General features: G+C 41.1%; 1 protein-coding gene across 1 annotated transcript; it reads left to right on the forward strand.

Moving 5' to 3' along the window:
• Positions 1 to 10292: 10292 nt before the first annotated feature.
• Positions 10293 to 20173, forward strand: LOC134540038 (pre-mRNA-splicing factor 38A). Its single transcript, XM_063382480.1, has 2 exons — positions 10293 to 10861; positions 14823 to 20173. The coding sequence occupies exons 1-2, from the start codon at positions 10454 to 10456 to the stop codon at positions 15387 to 15389; spliced, it is 975 nt and encodes a 324-aa protein (XP_063238550.1). The 5' UTR covers positions 10293 to 10453; the 3' UTR covers positions 15390 to 20173.
• The last annotated feature ends 2219 nt before the right edge of the window (positions 20174 to 22392 follow it).

A 22392-nucleotide genomic window follows, 5' to 3' on the forward strand; every position in this document is an offset into this window, starting at 1 on the left:
GGGTGGACATAGCTCGGTCGTTCGGTTGTCGTGTTGTTTGCCCGGCACCAGCTCTTGGGTAGAGCAGCCTCACACTCTGAGGCGGAAGTGGACCATTCAGTGCAGTGCAGCTGACCGAGGACGTGTGGACAAGGAATGTGCCCGCGGTCTCGCAAGGAGTCGCTAGCAGAAAGTTGGGGAGCAGGAGAGAGGGATACCTGCGGACTCGCGAAAAGTCGCTAGTGGAAAGGTTGGAAGTAAGAGAGAGAGAGAATGATAAAGAAAGCTAAGGGAAGCCCACTGTCTCACAAAGAGTCACTAGTGGATGGGTACAAGAGAGAGAAAGAATGAGAAAGCTTGTTAGCCCGCACGATTTATACAGTTTTCTTCTACAATCGTTCGTGTTAAAAATTTACATATCACTATCCCTTTGGATGTTTTGCATTTAAAATGTTATTTACAAGGCTACGAAATATACTTACACTTTACACTTAATAATCATCATAAATATGCCATCGCCCGGGTTCTCGTGTTCGAGATCCGGCGTAGTTCCTAGTGGGAAAGTTGGTTTATTACGTGAAACGTGTCCGGGAGGGCGCCAGGCTAACTCGGTGGTTAACCACGAGATGGGTCGGTGGGTACGATAGCCCCTGCGTGGCCCACTAGGAACGGCGGCGGTTGTCGTGGTGTTTGGGGTCCCTAATTACTGATGCACTACTGGCCCTACACAGCATAGGACGCTGATCCCTAACTGGATTGGGGAGGTTCACAAATAACGTACACGGTTTTGCACTGTCGTTTACACGTCGCGCACGGAGTGTGCGGAGCTGACATTTATTTAATGTTGGCAATTACATTTGCAGTTACAGTTACACTATTTCCCTACACTAAGTACACTATGATTACACTAGGCGCTCTGACGTGCCGTCACTAAAATTAAGTCCTCACACCAGTTGAGGTTGAGGGGGAGTGTTTGATTGGAGTCGGCCAATCTCGTAAATTGCGAACAGCGACGCGCAGGCCCACCTGTGTGGACCGCTGCTCACTATGAAATTAGTTAAAGTATCCAATTAGGTGTGGCCAGTGCCTGTGCACTTCGGCAGTTAACTGAATGTCTGTTATTGTGGGAGTCAGCCCGTGCCGTATATTGCACTGCCCCGCGTAATGCGTTGTGCGGGGAGTGTTATGTTTACGCAGCTGGGATAGGCCCTATACCGTAAACGGACCGGGCGCACACAGGGAGTTGATTAAAAAAGGTTTTGGTGTGTGACTATTTTTACCAGAATGAATTCAGTGTCGACTATGGTTGATGGTTCCCCATGGGACGCACGTCCGTCCCGGTCCACGAGTCGCTCGGTACTAGCGTCTGGCCCTGGCTCAAGGGGAGGGGTGAGCATCCTCTCGCGCCAAGGTTTCTAAAGTTCCGTTATTCGTAAAATATTATATTAATAACAAAATGTAAGTGGCTCTAAATTCACACATTAAAAATTAACAATTAACTTAATATATATATATATATATATATATATATATATATATATATATATATATATATATATATATATATATGTTTTGTAAATTAGATTTAACAAGTTTATATGAAATAAGTTTGATTAATCTGACTCACACTGGAGACTGTTCGTCGCTTGATGACTGCTCCAGTGGCGAATGATACATGGAAATTTGTTTCGGTTTTAATTAAGTCACCCACTACTTTAATTAAATTAGTCTGAAGGCCGCAAGGGGAGCACTCACAAATGTATTATAGAAAACCACACGTGAGTGACCCGGTCACTCCTACGTCGCACTTCCTTTGCACGGGGTTGTTAATTAAAAGTGACGTAATCATTAATGTGTGTTGAATTTAAAATGTACGGGACTCGGGTTGTCTGGTCGATTAAGTCATGGGCGTTGATTCTACCTTTGCTCCGTGGCGCTTGCCTGACTCGGGTGGGCAATGGCTAGGGGCGCGTTCCGTTAGCGGGGTCGGATACTGGCGGTTGCAGGTCGGGCTTTGGGGTGGCCTTCGGTCGGATGACGTCAAATTTTTACAATCATAACATGTCTTAACATAACTATAATACATTGTCTGTTCATATTTACAACTGCCATCTTGTGACGAGTGGTGGCACTACAATTGCCATGGCCAGAATGTTGTGCCGCGGACAGGACTGTGACCCGGGTTTTTGTTTAAATAAAGAGGAGGTACGTCAATTTAATATGTTTTCTAATTTACAGGGGGGGAAATTTAGTACTTTTTAAATTCAAAGAATTTACAAAATATTATTTTTTGTGTCGAAAAGAGTTATTTCATTTGAGATCATATCTGTGTCCTTACTATATTCAATTATTAGTACTCCTTGCAGTAAATTAATAAATGAACAATGCTATTGCATCCAGTCCAAGTTATATTTATGGAAACATAATTAATGGCAAACACAGGAAAATAGTCAAGACTGACGTCGTCCGACCGAAGGCCACTCTAAAGCCCGACCTGCAACCGCCAGTATTCAACCCCGCTAACGGAATGCGCCCCTAGCCATGGCCCACCCGAGTCAGGCGAGGCACCAGCAACCAAGGTAGAACCCTGCCCCCCCAAATAAACAGACCGTCATTTCAACCAACCACGTTTAAAAACAAACACAGATTATTAAACAGTATTGAATATTAATTTGAAGTTGGTTGACGAAAGTGCGACGTAGGAGTGACCGGGCACTCACGTGTGTAATACGTCGATACGTGTGTGAGTGTTCCCCTGGCGGCCTCTGCCTGAATTAGTCAATGAAACCATATGACATAATTATTCACCCCTCGTGTTACGTTATTACCTCCACCAGAGCAATCCAGCAAGAGACGAACAGTCGCTGGTGTGACGTAAAATTTAAATGAAATAATTTCTAAACATAATAACTTCAATTTGTAGAAGGGACGAATGATCTTGATTCAGCTTTAATAATTAACGTAAGAATTTAACGCCCTTAAATTCTATTATTAACATATCATATCAGAAACTAACGAAATGAGGTCAACCCTGGCGCGAGGGCCACCGAGCCTCGGCCGGGCGCCATGACATGACGCCAGTACAGCGCGACTCGTGGACCGGGGCGGACGCACGTCCCACGGAGAGACATCATCCTTTGTCCACACCGAGTTCACTTCTGGTAAATATAGTCACCTCTTAAAACCTCTTCTTTACTAATCTCTCCGTGCGTACCCGGTCCAATTTTTCGACCCAGGACCTAATCCGGCCGCATAAATCTAAAAAAAAACCCTGCACCACACTTGGTCCGCGGGGTAGGTTCAGCATCCGGCACGGGCCGTCTTCCGAGGAACAGAACTTTAGTTAAAATCAGTCGCTCCGGCACTGACACCACCCCGTAAGGGAACTTTGAGCGAATTTAGCCGCGGTCCGCGCTCCACGACCGTGGACGCGAGCACTGCCTCGATACGTAGATTTACGGGATTTGCCGCCTCCAATCACCCTCACCCCTCGTTTGAGTAACCAGGCTCAGAAACGCCTAGTGACACGCTAATACAGAATATTTAGTGATTTTGTACGACGCCTTGGAACTGAGCATTTTTCTTTTGTAAACTTGTGCAACGCAACCCCACGTAACATTCATGAACTTGTGTAACGCACCCTCGTGTAACATTTCTTTTGTAAACTTGTGCCAAGTTTATTAAGTAACCCTCAGACTCAGTTGTGTGTAATTGTGTAGTTTTTGTATTTGTGACGTCACCTGTAGTACGACGTGGCGTGTAACCAACGGCGTTACACCTAGACCACAGTCGCCTGAATAAATGACGCATGTCATTTATTGCCTCATGTCAGCGTATGATTACTTAACCCTACGATTCCCAACCACCGCCTAGTAGGGAATTCCTTAAACCCACGCAACATCGCCGACGGTCCTAGTGGGCCACGCAGGGCAATCGACCCCACGACCCACCTTACCGACTAGAACCAGAGCTAGTCTGGCGCCCACCAGGAAACATTACATTCACAGCAGCCACCTCCGCTAGGAACCGCACCGGGACTCGAGCCCGAGACCCCGGACGACGGCAAGACATTAGAGCTGGCAATGGAGCACCTGGAGACTCTGACTGGCTTCGGTGGTGTTCCAGACAAGACTTAAGCTTTTTCCATTCTGTATTCTGTATTCAAGAATGAAAATATTTTTGTCTTTCTCTGGATACCTAGAAAAATCTCACATTTTTATACTGTAATTTATACAACTTCCATTTTGTTGATTAAAGTCTAAAATTTTATTATGATTACAAAACTCTGGCAGTGGCGGCTGGATATGAAATCATCATATATATATATATATATATATATATATATATATAAAGACAGTGGTAAACTGTACTGACAGGGTTGGTACCCAGGCCTAGAGGTGGGTTGTTACAGCAATTTTCGGTATCTGTACAATCATGATACTGATACAGTAATGTACCTAGTTACAAGTATCTGATACTTTGTATCAGAGCAGTAGCGGTCCCATGAAGCGACAAGGAATCAGCATCCTCGTTACAGGGTACACATCCTCCATGCCGTCATCACCAGCGTAAAAAGGTATCGGTGTTTCTGATACATTATTCATCACGCCCGGTTATTCTCTACATTTGTTACTCTCATGCCCGCCTGATACAGCCAGTATCAATCAGTTCAACATTCACTGCAGTTCGTCCTGGCCGTGTATTAATTACCACTACCACCATGTACATTCTTGCGGGCTGTCATGCTTTGTAGTTAGTATCTTTATAGTGAAATAAGGAATGGATAAGTGCAGGAAAAAGACTTCATTTGTGTGGAATTTTTTTACGGAAAATAATGAGTTTGCTAATTGTAATTTGTGTAAACAAAAACTGAGTTATAAATCATCATCGACTAATCTGAAGAAACATTTGAAACGTAAACATTGATATAGTATGTTCACTAATGTACGTATCTGTATTTTTTTATTTTTAATTTTTTATAAAATCGTAATCTTTTAATGTATGAAAATGAAAACACTTGTTACTAATCGTTTTCGAAAAAAAAAAGTCCATATGTTGATTACATCTGTTATTAGTGTCAACTGAGAATTTATTTGCATTTTCATAGCTGTTAGGTGCACAAATATAAATATTATATCTTGTATTAATGTACTTTTTAATATTAAAATTTCATTAGTTTTATTATTGAACGAGACTGTGCACGCACTGCTCACTGAGCGTACTTTGATGTGGGACAATAACCAAACGACTCGTAACAATTTCGCTTTGCGCCTCTCCTTCAACGCCTTCCCCTGTGCTTCCTCCCCTACATTATTTCCCTTCTTTATCCCTTATTCGTCGTTCCTGCTCCCTCTCCTTTCACAAGCTCCGCCCAAGTGACCGTCATCTGCGATCGGGTTCTGCGCACATTGGCCGTGGTGTTGTTCCAGGCGAATTCAAAAACTGATACTAAAGTACTTGATACTTTTCAAGTGTACTCGTATGGAGTACCTGAAACAGTGACAAAGTATAAGGTTGATACTTTTCGACCCACCTCTACCCAGGCCTAAAATAAGTGACAAGAAGGTACAATGTCAAAATGTATCAATGTAGTTTGGCCACTTCCACCTTTTCTTAATTTTTAATTTTAGAACTTAAGATTTTTTAATGATCTTTACTTTGGACTCCAAAAATTTGTGTTCTGCTATCTTTAGACATCTTGAATTGTGGCTGAACTTCTTGATGCAGTTACTAGTGTGCGAGAGATCATTCAATCTCTGTAAAAGTAAATACTACCATCGTTTTTGACACATTGGAAGTAGTGGGAGAAAAAAACTGAGGAGTAATAACATATGGTTATTTTTTTTGACTAGTAATATAATAATTTAGTAGAAAAGGGAAAGTAACCTAAAATAGTAATACCTTAGATGACATGCAGTTTTTATTTGATTAAACCGACCTCCGTAGTGTAGTCGGATGCACACCGGTTAAGGGTGTGATGGTTTCTGGGTTCGAAACCTTGGTAAGACCCGGGTGTAACTTATACGTGCCCGGGTGTAACTTATACGTGCCCGGGTGTAACTTATATGATATAATAAAGATATTTTATGAACATGGACAAATTGATCCTGTCATGTCCACCATTTTGGCCTCGGCTGGTATGATAGCACAAGCCCCAAGTGCACCACCCATCCTACATAATCTATGGGGAGGAAAGTTAGTTCGCCACCCGCCCCTAGATGGCAGACTAAGGGGAATGTAAATTAAGGAAACTTTGTCTACCTGCCCAGCCTAATTCAGGACAAATATGTAAAGACCCAGTATTGTAACAAGAAGCCTTTACATTATACCAGTGAATGTCAATATTATTGTAATTCGAATATGTATGCACAGGAAGGGTACAGATGTGCCCTCCCTGATGAATATGTACATACCTTGTATATTTACTCTGGCTTAGCTGGGTAAATAAAAGTGGCAAGAATACTTGAGCAGTATTGTTTTAGACAGCGACGTCTCTGGAGGACCGCTCCTACCCCTACCTCTCCCTGCTCTTGGGCAGCGACCTCTACTCGGGGACCGCTCCCACTCTCTCCCCCTCCCCTGCTCTTGGGCAGCGACACCAACTTGGGGACCGCTCCCGCTCCTCACCTCTGCATGATATTCCCCTGCTCTTGGGCAGCGACCCCTGTTTGGGGACCGCTCCCGCTCCTCCTCTCTGCCTGGGACAAGTCAATTTGGCGCCCAACGTGGGGCCAGTCAGCTTGGATAACCTGAGGACCACGCCCTGCCTCTACAAGAGCTATCGGCACAGCCAAAGCCACATCCACTTCCAGGAGTGCAGAAAACACCTGGTGGCGCCCAACCCAACTGAAGGATGTCTTCTGGATCCTGTGCCGCACCTCGCTGCAGTGCACCGGATGGACCCAGCATTTCCTGTGTATGCTGCAATGCCCAGTTTCACCTACAATGCCTTGGTATCGTGGAACAAGTCAGTGAACAGGCATATATCCACATATGCCAGCCCTGCAGACACCTTCTGGTAGAGAAGAAGCCAACAGTTCCAGCTCCCCGGCGCTGCTTCGCGCCGAACTGCCCGGAGACAGCCCTAGTCATCGTCACCTGCCAGGCCTGCCATCGCGACTACCATCTCGCCTGTCTAGGCTGGGAAGATACACCACTGGACCTTGCTGGGATGTCGTTTACGTGCGCCCAGTGTAGAGTGAATCCCACTTTACCTTCAAGTACAGGATCTGCAAGTGTACCTCGGCCCTTTAGAGGGCAGGATCATGAGGACCCTGTACAATCTGTCCACCAATGGGAGCAAGCCCTACGGGCACATGCAATCCACCCCACCGAATGGGTGGACCAGATAGGTCCATTACTACTTGGGGAAGCCTCTAGATGGTGGAATAACCATGAAGGGCTGTATGACACCTGGGAAGAGTTCACAGGGGGCTTCCTGAACCATTTTGGAAACCATTCAAGACTGGCAAAGCTTACTGCCCAATTATATGGTACCAAACAAAAGGAAGGAGAGGATGTCGAAAGTTTCTTACTACAGAAAAGGAAACTTTATAAGAGGCTACACCCAGGGAGAGACCCAAATGAATTTCTTCCTACCTTGTTGGAGCTGGTGCGGCCCAACCTACGGCCATTTCTACGGCATCCGCCTCCCGAGAATTTATCCGAACTTATGGTTCGAGCCACTGCCGTGCAGCGAGACTGTCTCGAAACTAGGGGCACTGTAACAAGTAAACCTTGTTCACCACCAACCCTGGTACAAGAATATGCTACCCCCAACAAAAGGTTGCCGAAGTGTTGGCACTGCCCTGAACAACACTTTCACCAAGACTGCCCAGTGCTCCGCTGCAAACAGTCTGAAAGGAACAGCCTCAACACAGTAGACCCCTGGAGGGAAAGAGTGGTGCCAACGAGCCCTACCCCAAACCGAAGGTAGAAGACCTCAACTCCCAAGCTCGGCTCGAAGGTAGACCGACCCCGAGCCTTATGTGCATACAGCACCACCCACAACAAGAACTGCCAAGAGTCAAGGTGCAACTGGACCCACAGCCCATTCAGGCTCTTATCGACTCAGCCGCCACCACTAATTATGTGCGCGAGAGTGTTGTGCAGATAATAGGGACCCCTATTAATTCCCAACCCCAAATGGCACAGCTTGCCACCCAGGGATCCACCATGACCTTACTGGGCAATGCTGTGGTACAATGCTGCATAGCCGATGTGGAGATGAAGATCCCATGTCTAGTCGCAAAGGACCTTCGAGAAGAACTTGTGCTAAGCCAAGATTGGCTCACACAGCAGCAGGCGATATTGGACTTTGAAGATCAAACTATACACTTCGGACGAACGTCCCGCCGGACTCTTGACTGGGGCACCAAATGAATGGGTGACCTGAATGCCCCTAATCAAAGTGGTGTTAACCCTCATCCTGGAATCTGCACTGAACAACACAGAGACCAACCTATGGTTGTGTTGACACAAGGGGACCAGAGACCTCAAGAAACTCCTTCCCTTCGCTCTGCCACAACCAAGCTAAGCCAAAATAACTCGGGCAGTGGTTTTCAGTGGTGCCAGAAAGGAGGAACCCCAAAGGGGAAATCGACCATGCAGTCATGGAGACAGCCGCTGAGCGGCGCCCTCTCAAAGGCAAGATGCCACTGGAAGAAAGAGCCTTTTCCAGACCGAGGAATATGGTTTCCCCAGAACAGGATTCACCTGCAGCCATGGAGACGGAAAACAGATCTGTCCAAAAACCCCGAACCCCAGGAACCTAATAGCCCCTTTCCACCAGGACAACTACCTCCAGGACCCTACGACCATGGGAACGGCTGGGCAGACCAGCCCGCTACCGACTAACCTCCGCGAAGTGTAGTGGCCAGTGTAGAGGAGCCAGCCCTGGGACTGAAGCCCAGCGTGCTGCCTCCTGGCATGTGCAACGATCCCAGCCAAGGCCACAGAGGGAGGGGGGCAAATTGTCATGTCTACCATTTTGGCCTCGGCTGGTATGATAGCACAAGCCCCAAGTGCGCCACCCATCCTACATAATCTATGGGGAGGAAAGTTAGTTCGCCACCCGCCCCTAGATGGCAGACTAAGGGGAATGTAAATTAAGGAAACTTTGTCTACCTGCCCAGCCTAATTCAGGACAAATATGTAAAGACCCAGTATTGTAACAAGAAGCCTTTACATTATACCAGTGAATGTCAATATTATTGTAATTCGAATATGTATGCACAGGAAGGGTACAGATGTGCCCTCCCTGATGAATATGTACATACCTTGTATATTTACTCTGGCTTAGCTAAGCCAGGCAGAAAGCTCTTCCCAGTAATTCTGGGTAAATAAAAGTGGCAAGAATACTTGAGCAGTATTATTTAGGCAGCGACCTCTCTGGAGGACCGCTCCTCCTTCCTACCTCTCCCTGCTCTTGGGCAGCGACCTCTACTCGGGGACCGCTCCTCCTTCCTACCTCTCCCTGCTCTAGAAGAGTCTAGCGACAGCAACTACTTTCCTGCAGCTGCCACACCGCTTACACTCGTTCCGGGGCCGGCTGCCGCATCGCTCACGCTCGTTCCGGGGCCGGCGGCACGATCATATAAATTTCATCTGAAACTTTTATTCGTCAAATATGGCCTTGTGGCTGAGCGCTTAGCGGTGCTATCATCTAATCGTAAGGTTGCCGGTTCGAATCCCGGCAGGTGCGAATTTTTTTTGTACTTGTAAAAATAAATACGAGCATGTATAATTTCAAAAGTAATAAATATATTTGAATAATGAATGCAAATAAAAGTAAATTTATTAATTAAATTGTAATGTTCAGATAAGGACATGATAACTAATGGTCAATTAGGTTAGGTTAGCTACATTATAAATACTTTAAAACTTTGTGGACGGTTGATTTGGTTAGGATAGTTACACATCCAGGGGGTAGGCGCTCCCGATCGGCCAACTTCGGAGAGGATCGGCATTTGCTGCCAGTTGCAGGACGGTAGCATTGCTGTCGCTAGACTCTTGTCCTGCTCTTGGGCAGCGACCTCTACTCGGGGACCGCTCCCACTCTCTCCCCCTCCCCTGCTCTTGGGCAGCGACCCCAACTTGGGGACCGCTCATGCTCCTCACCTCTGCTTGATCTTCCCCTGCTCTTGGGCAGCGACCCCTGTTCGGGGATCGCTCCCGCTCCTCCTCTCTGCCTGGGACAAGTCAATCCTTTGGCTGTTTGCATAAGCTGTAGGCCACATGGAAAAAAGTATATTTATAGCAAAAAGTTGGTTATGTGGTAATTATTCTGTTTGTTATGTTGTAAAAACATAAAGATAAGCGCTATGAATAATGACTCCTTCTTTTATTAAAATCTTTTTGATTAAGTAACGGAAGAAATCTGTTTGTTTTTGTTTTGTTTTGTTTTCGCAAAAATCGTAATCACTAAGATATTTGTGTATGTGAATGTTGGCCATCTCTTAATAACACAACAAATATGGCGAACCGTACAGTGAAGGATGCGAAGTCGGTGCGAGGAACGAACCCGCAGTACCTGATCGAGAAGATCATCAGGTCGCGGATATACGACTGCAAGTACTGGAAGGAAGAATGCTTCGCGCTGACGGCGGAGCTGCTGGTGGACAAGGCGATGGAGCTGCGCTTCATCGGGGGCGTGCACGGCGGCAACATCAAGCCCACGCCGTTCCTCTGCCTCGTGCTCAAGATGCTGCAGATCCAGCCCGAGAAGGACATCGTGGTGGAGTTCATCAAGAACGAGGAGTTCAAGTACGTGCGCGCGCTGGGCGCCACCTACATGCGGCTGGTGGGCTCGTCCCTGGACTGCTACAAGTACCTTGAGCCCCTCTTCAACGACAGTCGCAAACTGCGGCGCCAGAACCGACAGGTACGCACTGGGTAGCTAACCTAACCGACCATTCTCACAACAAAGCAGTAGGTACTTGTAATATGTAACCTAAGCACTCCTTCAAATGGGAACTTCTAGTAAACTGCTGAAAGTATCGCAACTTCTTAGAGAATGATCGTGGCAATTATCTCGCGTCGTGGATTTTCCGCAAGTAAAATAATTAAACTTGTAAAATATATTTTTCTAACACTAAATATGTTACTCTATTTACCCTGTAAACAGAATTTCTTAATTCATGTCGGTTTCTTAGAAATTACCATTTGTAGTTTACATTTGATAGCCTCTGCAGTGAAGTGGCCGCTGTTTTGTTGTGTTTTAATTGCTGTCCAATCCTGAGGTTTTTTATTTATAAGAACATGTATATTTTTGATTTGGATATTGTAACGCAATGTAACGCAATTAACAACTTAAAAAAAAAAATTATGGGAGCCCCTACTGTGCATCCAAACCGAAGCGTCAACACTCAACAGGGATTTTTTTAGCAGTATGGAGGCGCGAATAGCCGACGAGTTACTTGTGTTAGCACGTAACCTGAAGTATAAAGGTAATCATCATTGCGTGTATCATATGTATTAATTCCTTTTACACGACAGGTTATGTTATTTTGCGGTGCTCCCGTCGTCACTTAAGTTCTTAGTTCTGTAACATTCCTTTTTCTCTTTATAAGGTAAAATTATTTCACCAGCCACACAGTAGGCTCAGGGTAGCTAATTAGCTTCCAGAACAATAAAGTGACTAACAATGGCAGGGTGTTATCTTGTAATTTACTAATATTATTTATTTTTAAATTATTTTTAAACACAGTTGGTAATCTTACTTCTAAGAAAAAACACTAACACTGAAATTACAGTTTAAAATCATGGTAAATATGTAGTTGAGCGGTATTTGCGAAAAAAAATGTTAAAAATCTGAAAATACTTTCATTATATGTTCTTTAAATTCATCTTTTCATTAAAGCCGGCGGAGATAAGAAATTCCAAATACTTTATGAGATATCAAATTTTTTAATTTTCATAGTTGAGCGATATTTGTTAAATAAAATTTAAAAATTTCGAAAATACTTTTATTCTATGCTCTTTAACTTCCTCTTTTCATTAAACCCGGCGGAGATAAGAAATTCCAAGTACTTTAGGAGATATCGAATTTTTTAATTTCATCACAATACCTGTGCATTCATGCGGCATGGACCATTGTTTTGTGTTTACGAGTATGAATTTTTTTTTTTTTCGCGATGTAGGTTAACGACTACATCATTTTCTACTAATGGCAAAGGAATTGTAGCCTCCTCTAACTTAGGTGAGTTTTTAATGTTTCAAATTTTAATGTTTTCTTTGTTATTTGAATATTGTTGCGCAAGTAATAATTTAAAAAAAAATTACGTGAGTTCCTACAGTCCATCCTTTGTCCCGGTTGGTTAGGTCAGGTCAGCTACATTATAAATACTTTAAAACTAAACAACCATTAAAATTAATTCATATTATTTTTAATGTCTGCTTAGTTTCAAAGTATTTTTAATGTAACTGACCTCACCTAATCGAACATTTTAATTAATTAGGCATCCACAAACACACGGCAAAATAACAAAAATGACAGCGCTCGAATGATTAAACAGATCTTCTATAGCAAAATTAAGAACGGCAATATCTCCTAAAGTATTTGAAATTTCTTATCTCCGCCGGCTTTAATGAAAAGAGTAATTTAAAGAGCATATAATAAAAGTATTTTCAGATTTTTAACATTTTTTTTTCGCAAATACCGCTCAACTACATATTTACCAAAATCATTATCTTGAAAGTGAACACAACAAATACTTGTACTTATATTTGTTCAGTACAAAGAAATTCCGGTAAATTTCCATCACCCGTACCTTAAAGTAAACTAATGATTTTTCGCTGGACGAAAACTTACGTAAGGCATTATTTCTGCAGTCAAAAACAGTTCACTTGAGAATTCATTAAACCATTAAGAAGCAAACTTTTCAAAAAATAGTTAATTTCATTACAAGAATTCAAAAACTAAAGGTGCATGGGAAAGGAAATAATGCCCAACACGTGATGCGCAGCGTAAGCGACGCGGGATGTAAGCCACCAGAGACGTCACAAACTGTCGCTTACAGTACTTTACATGTTCATATCTCGAGAACCACTCTTCGCACGAAGCTCGGATTCCCACTGCTACTATTTAGCTACATTATACATTATACACATTTTGAGGCCTACTAATTTCTATCCTTGCCAACTCTTTTAAGTATAAAAATATATATTTATAATCTGATGCATATTTTGATTCTGTTCAATATGCAAAAAAGTTCATTTATACTTTTGTATGATTTTGGCGAAAGAGCGTGCAGAAATAAGTACAGTGCTTATGGCAATCGGTGTGTGTTAGAGAGAAAGAGACCAATCACTCATTTACTTCCGCACTGAATGAAGAGTGAGATGCTCTATACGTAGTTACATTTCCATGGAGAAAAAAAAGTCCTAAAATGTTAAATTATTGATAATACTAATAATGTTCCTTGATTTTCTCCCAAAAATGGCATTTACAATTTTCTACTGGATTTGAAATACCAAATAGTTTGTGTGTGTGTGGGAGGGGGGAGGGGGGCAGCATCATTTAAGAACAAAAACATAACTTAAAGAAAAAACAAAAAACAAAAAAAAAAGTATTTGCATGTAGCTGATAAACTAAAATTCTTACCATTCTGTAACAGTAATGCCCGAAACCATAAACTGGGCTCCTTTGTAAGATATTTTAATGGGATTTCTTATGTCATAGAAGTTTATAGTGTTTACAAAAAAAATTTTATTAACATTCAAAATTTGGTATCCTCAAAAGTAAATGTTTTAAAAATTTAAGGAATTAAAGTAAGTCAATACATAAGTGCTTTTGTCATTTTACCCACAAAAAATTATTTTAGAACTAGTAAGGAGTTCACATAAAAAAATAGTGTAGGCCACTTGATACACTGTTTTGAAGTACGGTAGTGTCCCATTTATCTGGGTTAATGTGGGATAGGGCCACCTCAGATAAGCAAAGTCTCATAATACATGGATAGAAAAAGAAAGTAATTTTATTTTTATGTTGGCACAGTGTTATCATTTTTCAGGGTGATGTTTTTCCAGCTTTTCTTCAGTGTAGATTCTTTCACATCAATTCATGATGCACCCAATGAGTAAACAACATCTTTGAAGTTAATTATTTTAGTATCAGGCTTTCGATGATGGTTGGATCATTTTCTATCTCCTCAAGCAAATTTGTCAACACTCATTTTCCGGGAATGACGTGCTTTTGGTTTGTTTGGATAATTTGGAACCTCGGGTGATTGAGACTCGACTGTACCGTTATTGTGTATTTAATTTGATAAAAGAATATGTGGCCTCCTGCACACCTTCGTCGGGAAGTGTCTCTCTGGTGGCCAGACTGACCCTGCCGGGAAGCAAACGTGGGTAAACGTGGGTTTAATGCAAGCAGGGAACATTGGGTGAACTTTGCCGTTGGCTGGCGGCTTTTCTCTGGGTGCTTCTGTCTCCCCAACACATTCATTCCTATCAGTTCTCTCTTACTGTTCTCATCTCGTCACCTCCTGCTGTTCCTGATGACGTCAATCTCAAGCCACCGTTTTCCAGCCTTTTTTTGAAACCAGGTACTCTAACATGGATTGCTGAAACCATGACCAAACTTGTATGATTTTTTTACACAAAGTCATATATATATATTTTTTTTTTAACTGGGGTTAACATTTTTAGAACCTTTATTGTAAAACTAAACTCATACAATTCTATGTACTGTAGTTTTAAATAAAGATGTGCTAAAAATTTATGTAAAATACTTACGTTTGTACAGTTCTTTTATGTCTGTGTTTTTCACTTGCCAAATGGGGGGCAGAGAACACGGCAAGCGCGGAGGGGGGCAGGGTACTGAGCCGGGGGCTGCGCAGGGCCAGTTCGAGCTGGTGCACATGGACGAGTACGTGGACGAGCTGCTGCGCGAGGAACGGCTGTGCGACATCATCCTGCCGCGCGTGCAGAAGCGCCACGTGCTGGAGGAGAACAACGAGCTGGAGCCCAAGCTGTCCGCGCTGGAGGACGACCTGGACGAGGGCATCGAGTCGTCGGGGGGGGAGGAGGAGGACGCGCGCGGCCCGGAGCCGCCCCCGCTGCTGGAGCAGCGCTGGGCGCCGCGCCCGCGCGAGGACAAGCGGCGACGTAGCGCCGAGCGCGAGCGCCTGCACCGGCGCAGCCGCGAGCGCCCCCGGGAGAGGGGGGAGAGGAGGCTGCGGCGCAGTCGCAGTCGCGAGCGGCGACACCGCTCCCGGTCGCCCGGCACGCGGCGCCTCCGCGTCGAGATGGAGCGCGAGCGTCGCATGGAGATGGAGCGCGAACGTCGCATGGAGATGGAGCGGGAGCGTCGCATGGAGATGGAGCGGGAGCGTCGCATGGAGATGGAGCGGGAGCGTCGCCGGGAACGGGACATGGAGCGTCCGAGGCGGCATCGAGAATTCTGAACCTCTACGCTGGTCCCTTGCACGTCGGACCGACTCGGAAACTGGCACCTTGCTGCTAGCGGAGGTGTGTGGTTTCCGACGCAGAAACAAAAACTCGATTGTTTTTATGACAGACCAAAACAGCACTATGTGCATTTCAGTACTTTGTATTTGCTGTTTTCGTACGAATAATATGGCACGTAAGTTAATGTACATGTACATCATGATATTATTTATTTTTTGAAGGTGTCACAGTGAATATGTCGAGCACTGGAACTGTTCATCATGCTGTTATGATTTATTTTTAACACCAAAACCAAACTTATTTTTTTTCAGAAAAAAAAACTACTAAAATATAGCTGTTGAAAGTAAATATTTTCATAGTTTATGTTTGATAATTAAAACAAAATATTAAATTCTAACTTGGAGATAAATTTATTAATGTATTTTAGCAATTTTTTAAGTTCTTATCTAAATCATGTATTCATAATCTAGGAACAAGTACTATCATCACAGATACCTAAATTATTTTATACTCAGAAGTCATTATTTTTACTGTCTGTATTGTTAATAGCAGCAAATTTTGACTGCTGAGTTTTAGCAATAACTGATTGTTTCATACAGTAGTCCACCAATACAGACTTCCCAAGTGTCTATAGCTGGTTTCTGTTAAGCCACAAATGTAGTGTGGAAGCAAGCCAAACTGTCAGCTAACGTCCTATTGTCAAGACTAATATATCTTTTTAAGAAATTACAGTTTGTAAGTTTAAATTTCTTAGTTTAAATACAAACATCTGCACCACCGGTAGGTTGAACAGGGCCAATCCCACCACTCCCAAAACAGTAAATTTTCTGACTGCTTGGTTATGATGTTCTCCAAGCGCTGCTGATGATCAGTTGCACGATCCTGCCGAGATCCGGTGATCTTGGTCCAAGGATCATTGGGGAATCAACCCTCTAAACATTACGCCAATGTTCTGAAGTTGTGTAGTCTTTACCCACGAGCCAGAGTTCATACAATCGCAAACTATGTGGCAACAATTTTTGAAGGAACCGTGATGTGTTTCTGTTGGTGGGCTGGAATAACGTAAAGTCGCTGCTATTGATTGTGCGACATGAGATAGTGGCTCTTGTGGTTACTGCTTCGTCTCTTGATTTTAGACAGTGACTGAAAAACACAATCACCTCTGTTACCATACAAAATATTTTGAAGTAAGAATAGATCCTGCTAAAAATTCTCAATTTAATATGATGAAATTGAAAGCTTTATTAAAGTATTTTACAAATATAACAAAGCGTTTCAAATAATTAATTATTTCATAAGCGATTTAATTGTGATGCAAGAAAAACCAGTATTTTTCATACCTGTATTACATAGGAACTGAAATAACTCTAATGGTGCAGTTGGGCCCAAAATGGGCTCCATAAAGTAGAAACCAAGCCCTTACTGCACGGAACAAGTTTCAGTGCTACAGTAAGGCAGGCAGCATTGAGCACGACAGTTGTAACACTTGTAGTTATTGTGCATTGTAATAAACTTATGAGTTTATGAATACTGTTAGTAAGGTAAACTAATGTATATATTTGTAAATTTTGCTTAGTCTGGATGTCCAAAAAAAAGTCCTGAAAGTACAAAAACACTTTGTGTGTGTGTGTGTGTGTGTATATACAGTGTTGTAAAAGAACTCTGAAAAAGTAATTGGGCTCAATTACAATTACTGTGGTGATAATGTAACTAATTACAAGTAAAAATTACTTTACATAGAAGTAATCAGTAAAATTACAATTACAATTACTTTCCGCTACTATTTTGAAACTGACCTATGATTCAATTTTTTTTACACTTTGTTACATCAATAAACATACATACATATAGGGTAGTTCCAGGAGAGATGGACCATGTTTTTTGTTTTATACATTATTATGAATATTTTTGTTCAACGACATATATTATTAGTCCAAATGAAGCGCAGTGAAGTTTCCTTTACGTTTTGGGATATAAGTATGTTGAATCTGAATATTTTGTATAACTTTCACTCTTTTAAAAAAAAGGTTGCATGGTCCATCTATCCCACAGTCCTGTGGGTGAGATGGTCCACATGGTATGGGATAGATGGACCAGGAATTATAAAATTTTATTAGAAAATTACAGTTTGCTAAATACAACATTTCACTTGTTTAACTTTTTTAATACAATAAAGGCATTGCTAGGGACAGTAACAAAATATTAAATATGATTTTAAAACAATAGTAAAAATATTATTTTAGTGACTAATTTCAGCTGAAAAGGAAAACGGCATTAAAAATTACAGTTAACTATCAATCAAACTAAAATCTAAATATTAAAATATTGTGTTTCCAAATGAAATATTCACTCTGCCCTATGCCTTCCTTTTAGTAATTTTTTTCCACATTCGTGACACACATTTTCATATTGACTGCAGCCTTCATGAAGCCAATAATGACACATTACACACTGAAAACACTCGTCGCACATTTGTGTTTTGTTATAATCTTCTCTGCAACCAACACATTCATTTTCATTCCACTCTTCTGTTAGACCATCCTCACTTTCATCATTTAGAACTGGAGGGTCTTCACTTTCCGATGAATGAGGCAGACTTGAATTTCCTTTATTTCTTCTTCCTCTTCTCGTAGAAAAATTGATTTTCTTCTTCTTTTGCATGATGTGTCCTCCTTATGTTAAATTTGGCCTGTTTTTGTTCTCTTTTGTTTTTGTTCTTTTACTTGTTTGCATTTTTATCGTTCTGCTCTTTTGTTCAATTTCTTTTCTTGCTCTTTTTTGTTTTTTTTTCTTCTCCTTTAACACTGCTACGTTTTCAGGAGAGTTGAGAATTTTGGCTAGATGTGCTGGTTTACCACTTCGTCGTATTAATTTAGCTTTCGTTACCAAGGGCACTGGAGAAATATCACACAACATTTTACTGGGTGTTAAATCTTTCGACGAAATGTTTTGCGGTATCTTTTCAGGTGTAGCAACAATGCATCTTTTTACGTAAGCTTTCTCACTATCGGAAATCCCAAGGGACGGTGAAATGTTCTCTGTTGAGGTCCCTGGAAGAGAAGTTTGAGAAGTCACAGGCAAATAGGAGAGGTTCTCTGTCAAAGATCCTGGAAGAGAACTTTGAGAATTTCCTTGGAAAGACGAAATATTCTCTCCTGAATTTACTACAAAACATGTTCTAGAACTGATGACACTTTCTTCACTTGGCGTATCAACATGTTCAGTTTCTGGCTGGGTCCCATCTGAAGTTAGGTTCTGCCCATTGGTGTTTGTAAGAAAAGCATATTCTGGGATTACATTAGGGTTGAAAGTTATAATTCCAGTAGCTCTAAAGGCAGAGATGCCATTTTCAACTGATGCTGACTTGTTCCAGGCAGCACTCAGCATTTCTCCGAACTGTAGCCTTGTTAATTTTCTTGAAGGATTGTTTGCCATGAAGTTGTTGCATGCCTTAAAGTAGTATGACTTCAGAAACTTAAAAAATACCCGGTCTAATGGTTGGAGCCAATGTGTTGTGTGGCTTGGGAGACTCAACAAAATTATTCTGTTGCTCTCTGCAAATTCAAACATTTCTGTGTTGCTAGTGTGTGATGTATGGCCATCTGCTATTAGCAGAACATATCCTTGTGGTTTTCTTGGGGTGAAATGGTTTCGAAGCCAATCAAAAAAAAATTTCAGAATTTACATAGGCTTATTTTTGTGACATCTTAACCACAGATCCCGGAGGCATTCCATCTGTGTGCTCGTCTTTAGAGTTCTTGCCCTTGAAAATACAATATGGAGGAATAAATGAACCTTCTCCATTCACACATGCCAGAATTGATATGGTTTCACCCTTTTCACCCGATGTGATCAAATATACATTTCGAGAACCTTTTTCTGCGATAACTTCTCCAGGCTTATTGTTTAGTGGCAGACCCGTTTCGTCCATATTGAATATATGCCCGGGCTTACCAATCAAGTGGTATTCAGACATTAACTCTTGAAGCAAATCAAAATACTCCGTCACAGAAACTTTATTCATTCCCAAAGCTCGAGCTGCTGACACTCCTGCAGCTTTTCTGACAGTGAGATCTGAATGCCGAGATAAAAATGATTTTAGCCAGTCGTATCCTGCCATTTGTTTTTCTCTGTCAAATTTGTGGCTAATTTTCAAGCGTTCTGCCAAGTGAAAGGCCATCAATCGAACACTGTTTCTTGTTGGTGCAAATCCATGCTTTTGAATTTTTTTAATGTGCTCAGCCATTTTTCTTTCATTTTCTTCACCTAATATAGATGATCTCTTCGTGACATTATTGGATCGCAGTCTTCGTTTTAGCGTTTTTTGGGTATACCAAAATTTCTGGCAGCCTCATTTACACCCATCAGCTTTTTACCAACAGCATCACCCGCTCTATGTAGACTCTCCTCTGTCCATAGGTTTCGAGTGGAAATGCCTTTACGCTGGTAAAATGTTGGCATTTTTCTGGGGGGGGGGGGGGGAAGGACCCAATAAATTAACTACTATAGTCTACTGATAAAATTAGTAAAAACAGCATGTCTCATGGTTTTAAGAACACATAGTTTAAAAAAATACATTATTTCAATTCACATAAGGGTTTATTTGTGTACAATTTCCGAAGCAATGCGCCTAGCTGCTGTAACAATATTAAGGAAAACAAACCACGGTGCCCTAAGTACCACAAGTATCTATATCTGTGTGTATAATTTTCTGACAAATGTGTTAAATTACTGTATTCATTGCTATTATAATTAAAATAGTAAAATGTTTGCCGGAGAATCAAATGTGTTTTTTTTAAATAAGTTATGAATGATTAAAATAGCATATATTTAATTCTTATTTTGATTTAAAGTATATAGGCCAGTTATTTTATATACAAAAATTTTCTGCCACAGCAGGCTTCAACAATAATTTTAAAATCTTTATCTACCGATTATTTTATTTAGGCTACTCTTCCTTCCAAATACCCTATTGACACTACACATATACGAGTATACCATGTACACCACTAAAATAAGTGGTCCGTCTATCCCTAAATGTGTCTGGTCCATCTATCCCAAAACTATGGGAGAGATGGACCAGTCAAAAACTACGATATTCTTTGGAAAACAAAGCTCCACGTAAGCTTACAGTAAAGCAGAAAGTTCAAATTTATCCTTTACAATGTGAATATAATAAAATCATGCATTAAAATAGTCAACACATTAAAATAACTGAATGCATTAAAATTTTTTTCACCTACCTCGTTACAATAGGCACGTTTTACTTGTAAACTGGGTTACATAACATTCCAAAAACTTTATCACAACAATAACGCGTCCACCATCATCGAACAAACTGGGTACAGCTGCATTCTAGCGACTGGTTTATGAAATATTAGCAGTGGTCTGTCTCTCCCGGTGGTCCATCTCTCCCGGAACTACCCTATGTTTTTTTAAAAAATGATTTCATGTAATGATTAAATTTATTATCTTTAATTAAATTAATAATATTTGAGGACAACTTGTTTGAATAACATCAAAAGACTTCATACAAGTAGCTACCTGTAATAAAAGTAACACACTTTAAAATTTGGAATTGACCTTACAAAACAATTGCATTTTAAAGTTCTCATCAGATAGATTCCCTCTCTTGAGGGCAAAAACATCTTTACCAACACTAAAAAGACGCTCAACGGGAGCACTTGACGGCAGCGATGTGTTAAATTTTAAAAATGCAGATTTTAGGATAGGGTAATGTTGGAGACACTGCAAGTCACTTTGGCTCTTCATTTTTGATCATAGATGTTGTGCATACGATCGTAGCACTACAAGCGTAAAATTATAAACTTTACTAATACAAAGTGTATGATCTTCTTGTTCTTAATTGTATTCATTATACGTTCCGAGAATAAAAGTAACGGCAAGTAAATATAAAGTATCGATTACCTTAATGTATCGATTACAATTAATGCTATGTATTCCAATTACAAGTACGAATTACATTTTTTAAATGTAATTCGTTACAAGTATAAATTACTTGAAAAGTAATCGTTACAAGTAATCTGATTACTTGTAATTCGTTACTTAACAAAACTGTATATATATATATAAAAATATTGATTCTAGGGAAAAAAGTTAGAACTAAACTTGTAGTAGTTCAATTAACTCACTACAAGTTTGTTTAATTTTGTTTATGCATTAAAGTTAACAATAAACACAGGGCCAAGAGCACAATTTTTCCCCAAAATAGTTGATTTAGTGACCACAAATGAAAAAAATAGTGACCTATTTAGTGAATTTCACTCGTACTCACAGACATTTATGTTACAACACAAAAGCAAAATGATTAAATGTTATTTCAAAGTATGCACCAATTATGAATATACTCACCCTAAAATTTAAAAATAATTACAAATAGCAAAATAAAACCAAATTTACTTTGGCATAAAAGAAGATGTACTCAAATACTGAACATTTGAAACATTTACGACAAATAAGTGATGTACTGGGCTGTATTAAGTTCATGGAGAAATGCAATTTCGTTAAGAAATTTTACACTTTCACTTTGTTCACACAGTAAAATATGTACAATAGGGCTGCGAAAGTTCATCACTTTAATTAAATATTTGTAAGGAGCTGGTTTGTTTTCTTGTAGAGTTAATTTTGTAAACACTCTCTTTGAAAGCAGTTCTTCATTTTTGATTAACTGTGCTCCTTCGTATATCGCCTGTGCCAGGCTTACTTCCTGAACATCAACAGGAGTCTTAGACAAAGCTTTTTTTAGCCTATTATTGGCCTCTTCGTGCATTTTTCCCAAGTATCCTTTTTCCGTTTATGAAGTTTGTTGGCTTCATCCAGTTTTTCCTTCAATTCCTCAACATTTAGCTTCATTCTTTTCACTTCTTTTATGGATTCTTCTTCTGCTTCTCTTTTATTCCTCTCATCTTCAACCTTAATCCTCTCAGGAGTCTTCTTTTCTTTTCTTCTCCTCAAGGTTAAAGCTTGTAGCTCTTATGG

The sequence above is a fragment of the Bacillus rossius genome, chromosome 16 (assembly GCF_032445375.1).
Source record: "Bacillus rossius redtenbacheri isolate Brsri chromosome 16, Brsri_v3, whole genome shotgun sequence".
NCBI classification, from domain to species: domain Eukaryota; kingdom Metazoa; phylum Arthropoda; class Insecta; order Phasmatodea; family Bacillidae; genus Bacillus; species Bacillus rossius.

Coding starts and splice junctions, on each gene's coding strand:
- LOC134540038 (XM_063382480.1), top strand. CDS start 10,454: ATGGCGAACCGTACAGTGAAGGATGCGAAGTCGGTGCGAGGAACGAAC. Junction 10,862..14,822: donor TGCGGCGCCAGAACCGACAG/GTACGCACTGGG, acceptor GGGGCTGCGCAG/GGCCAGTTCGAGCTGGTGCA.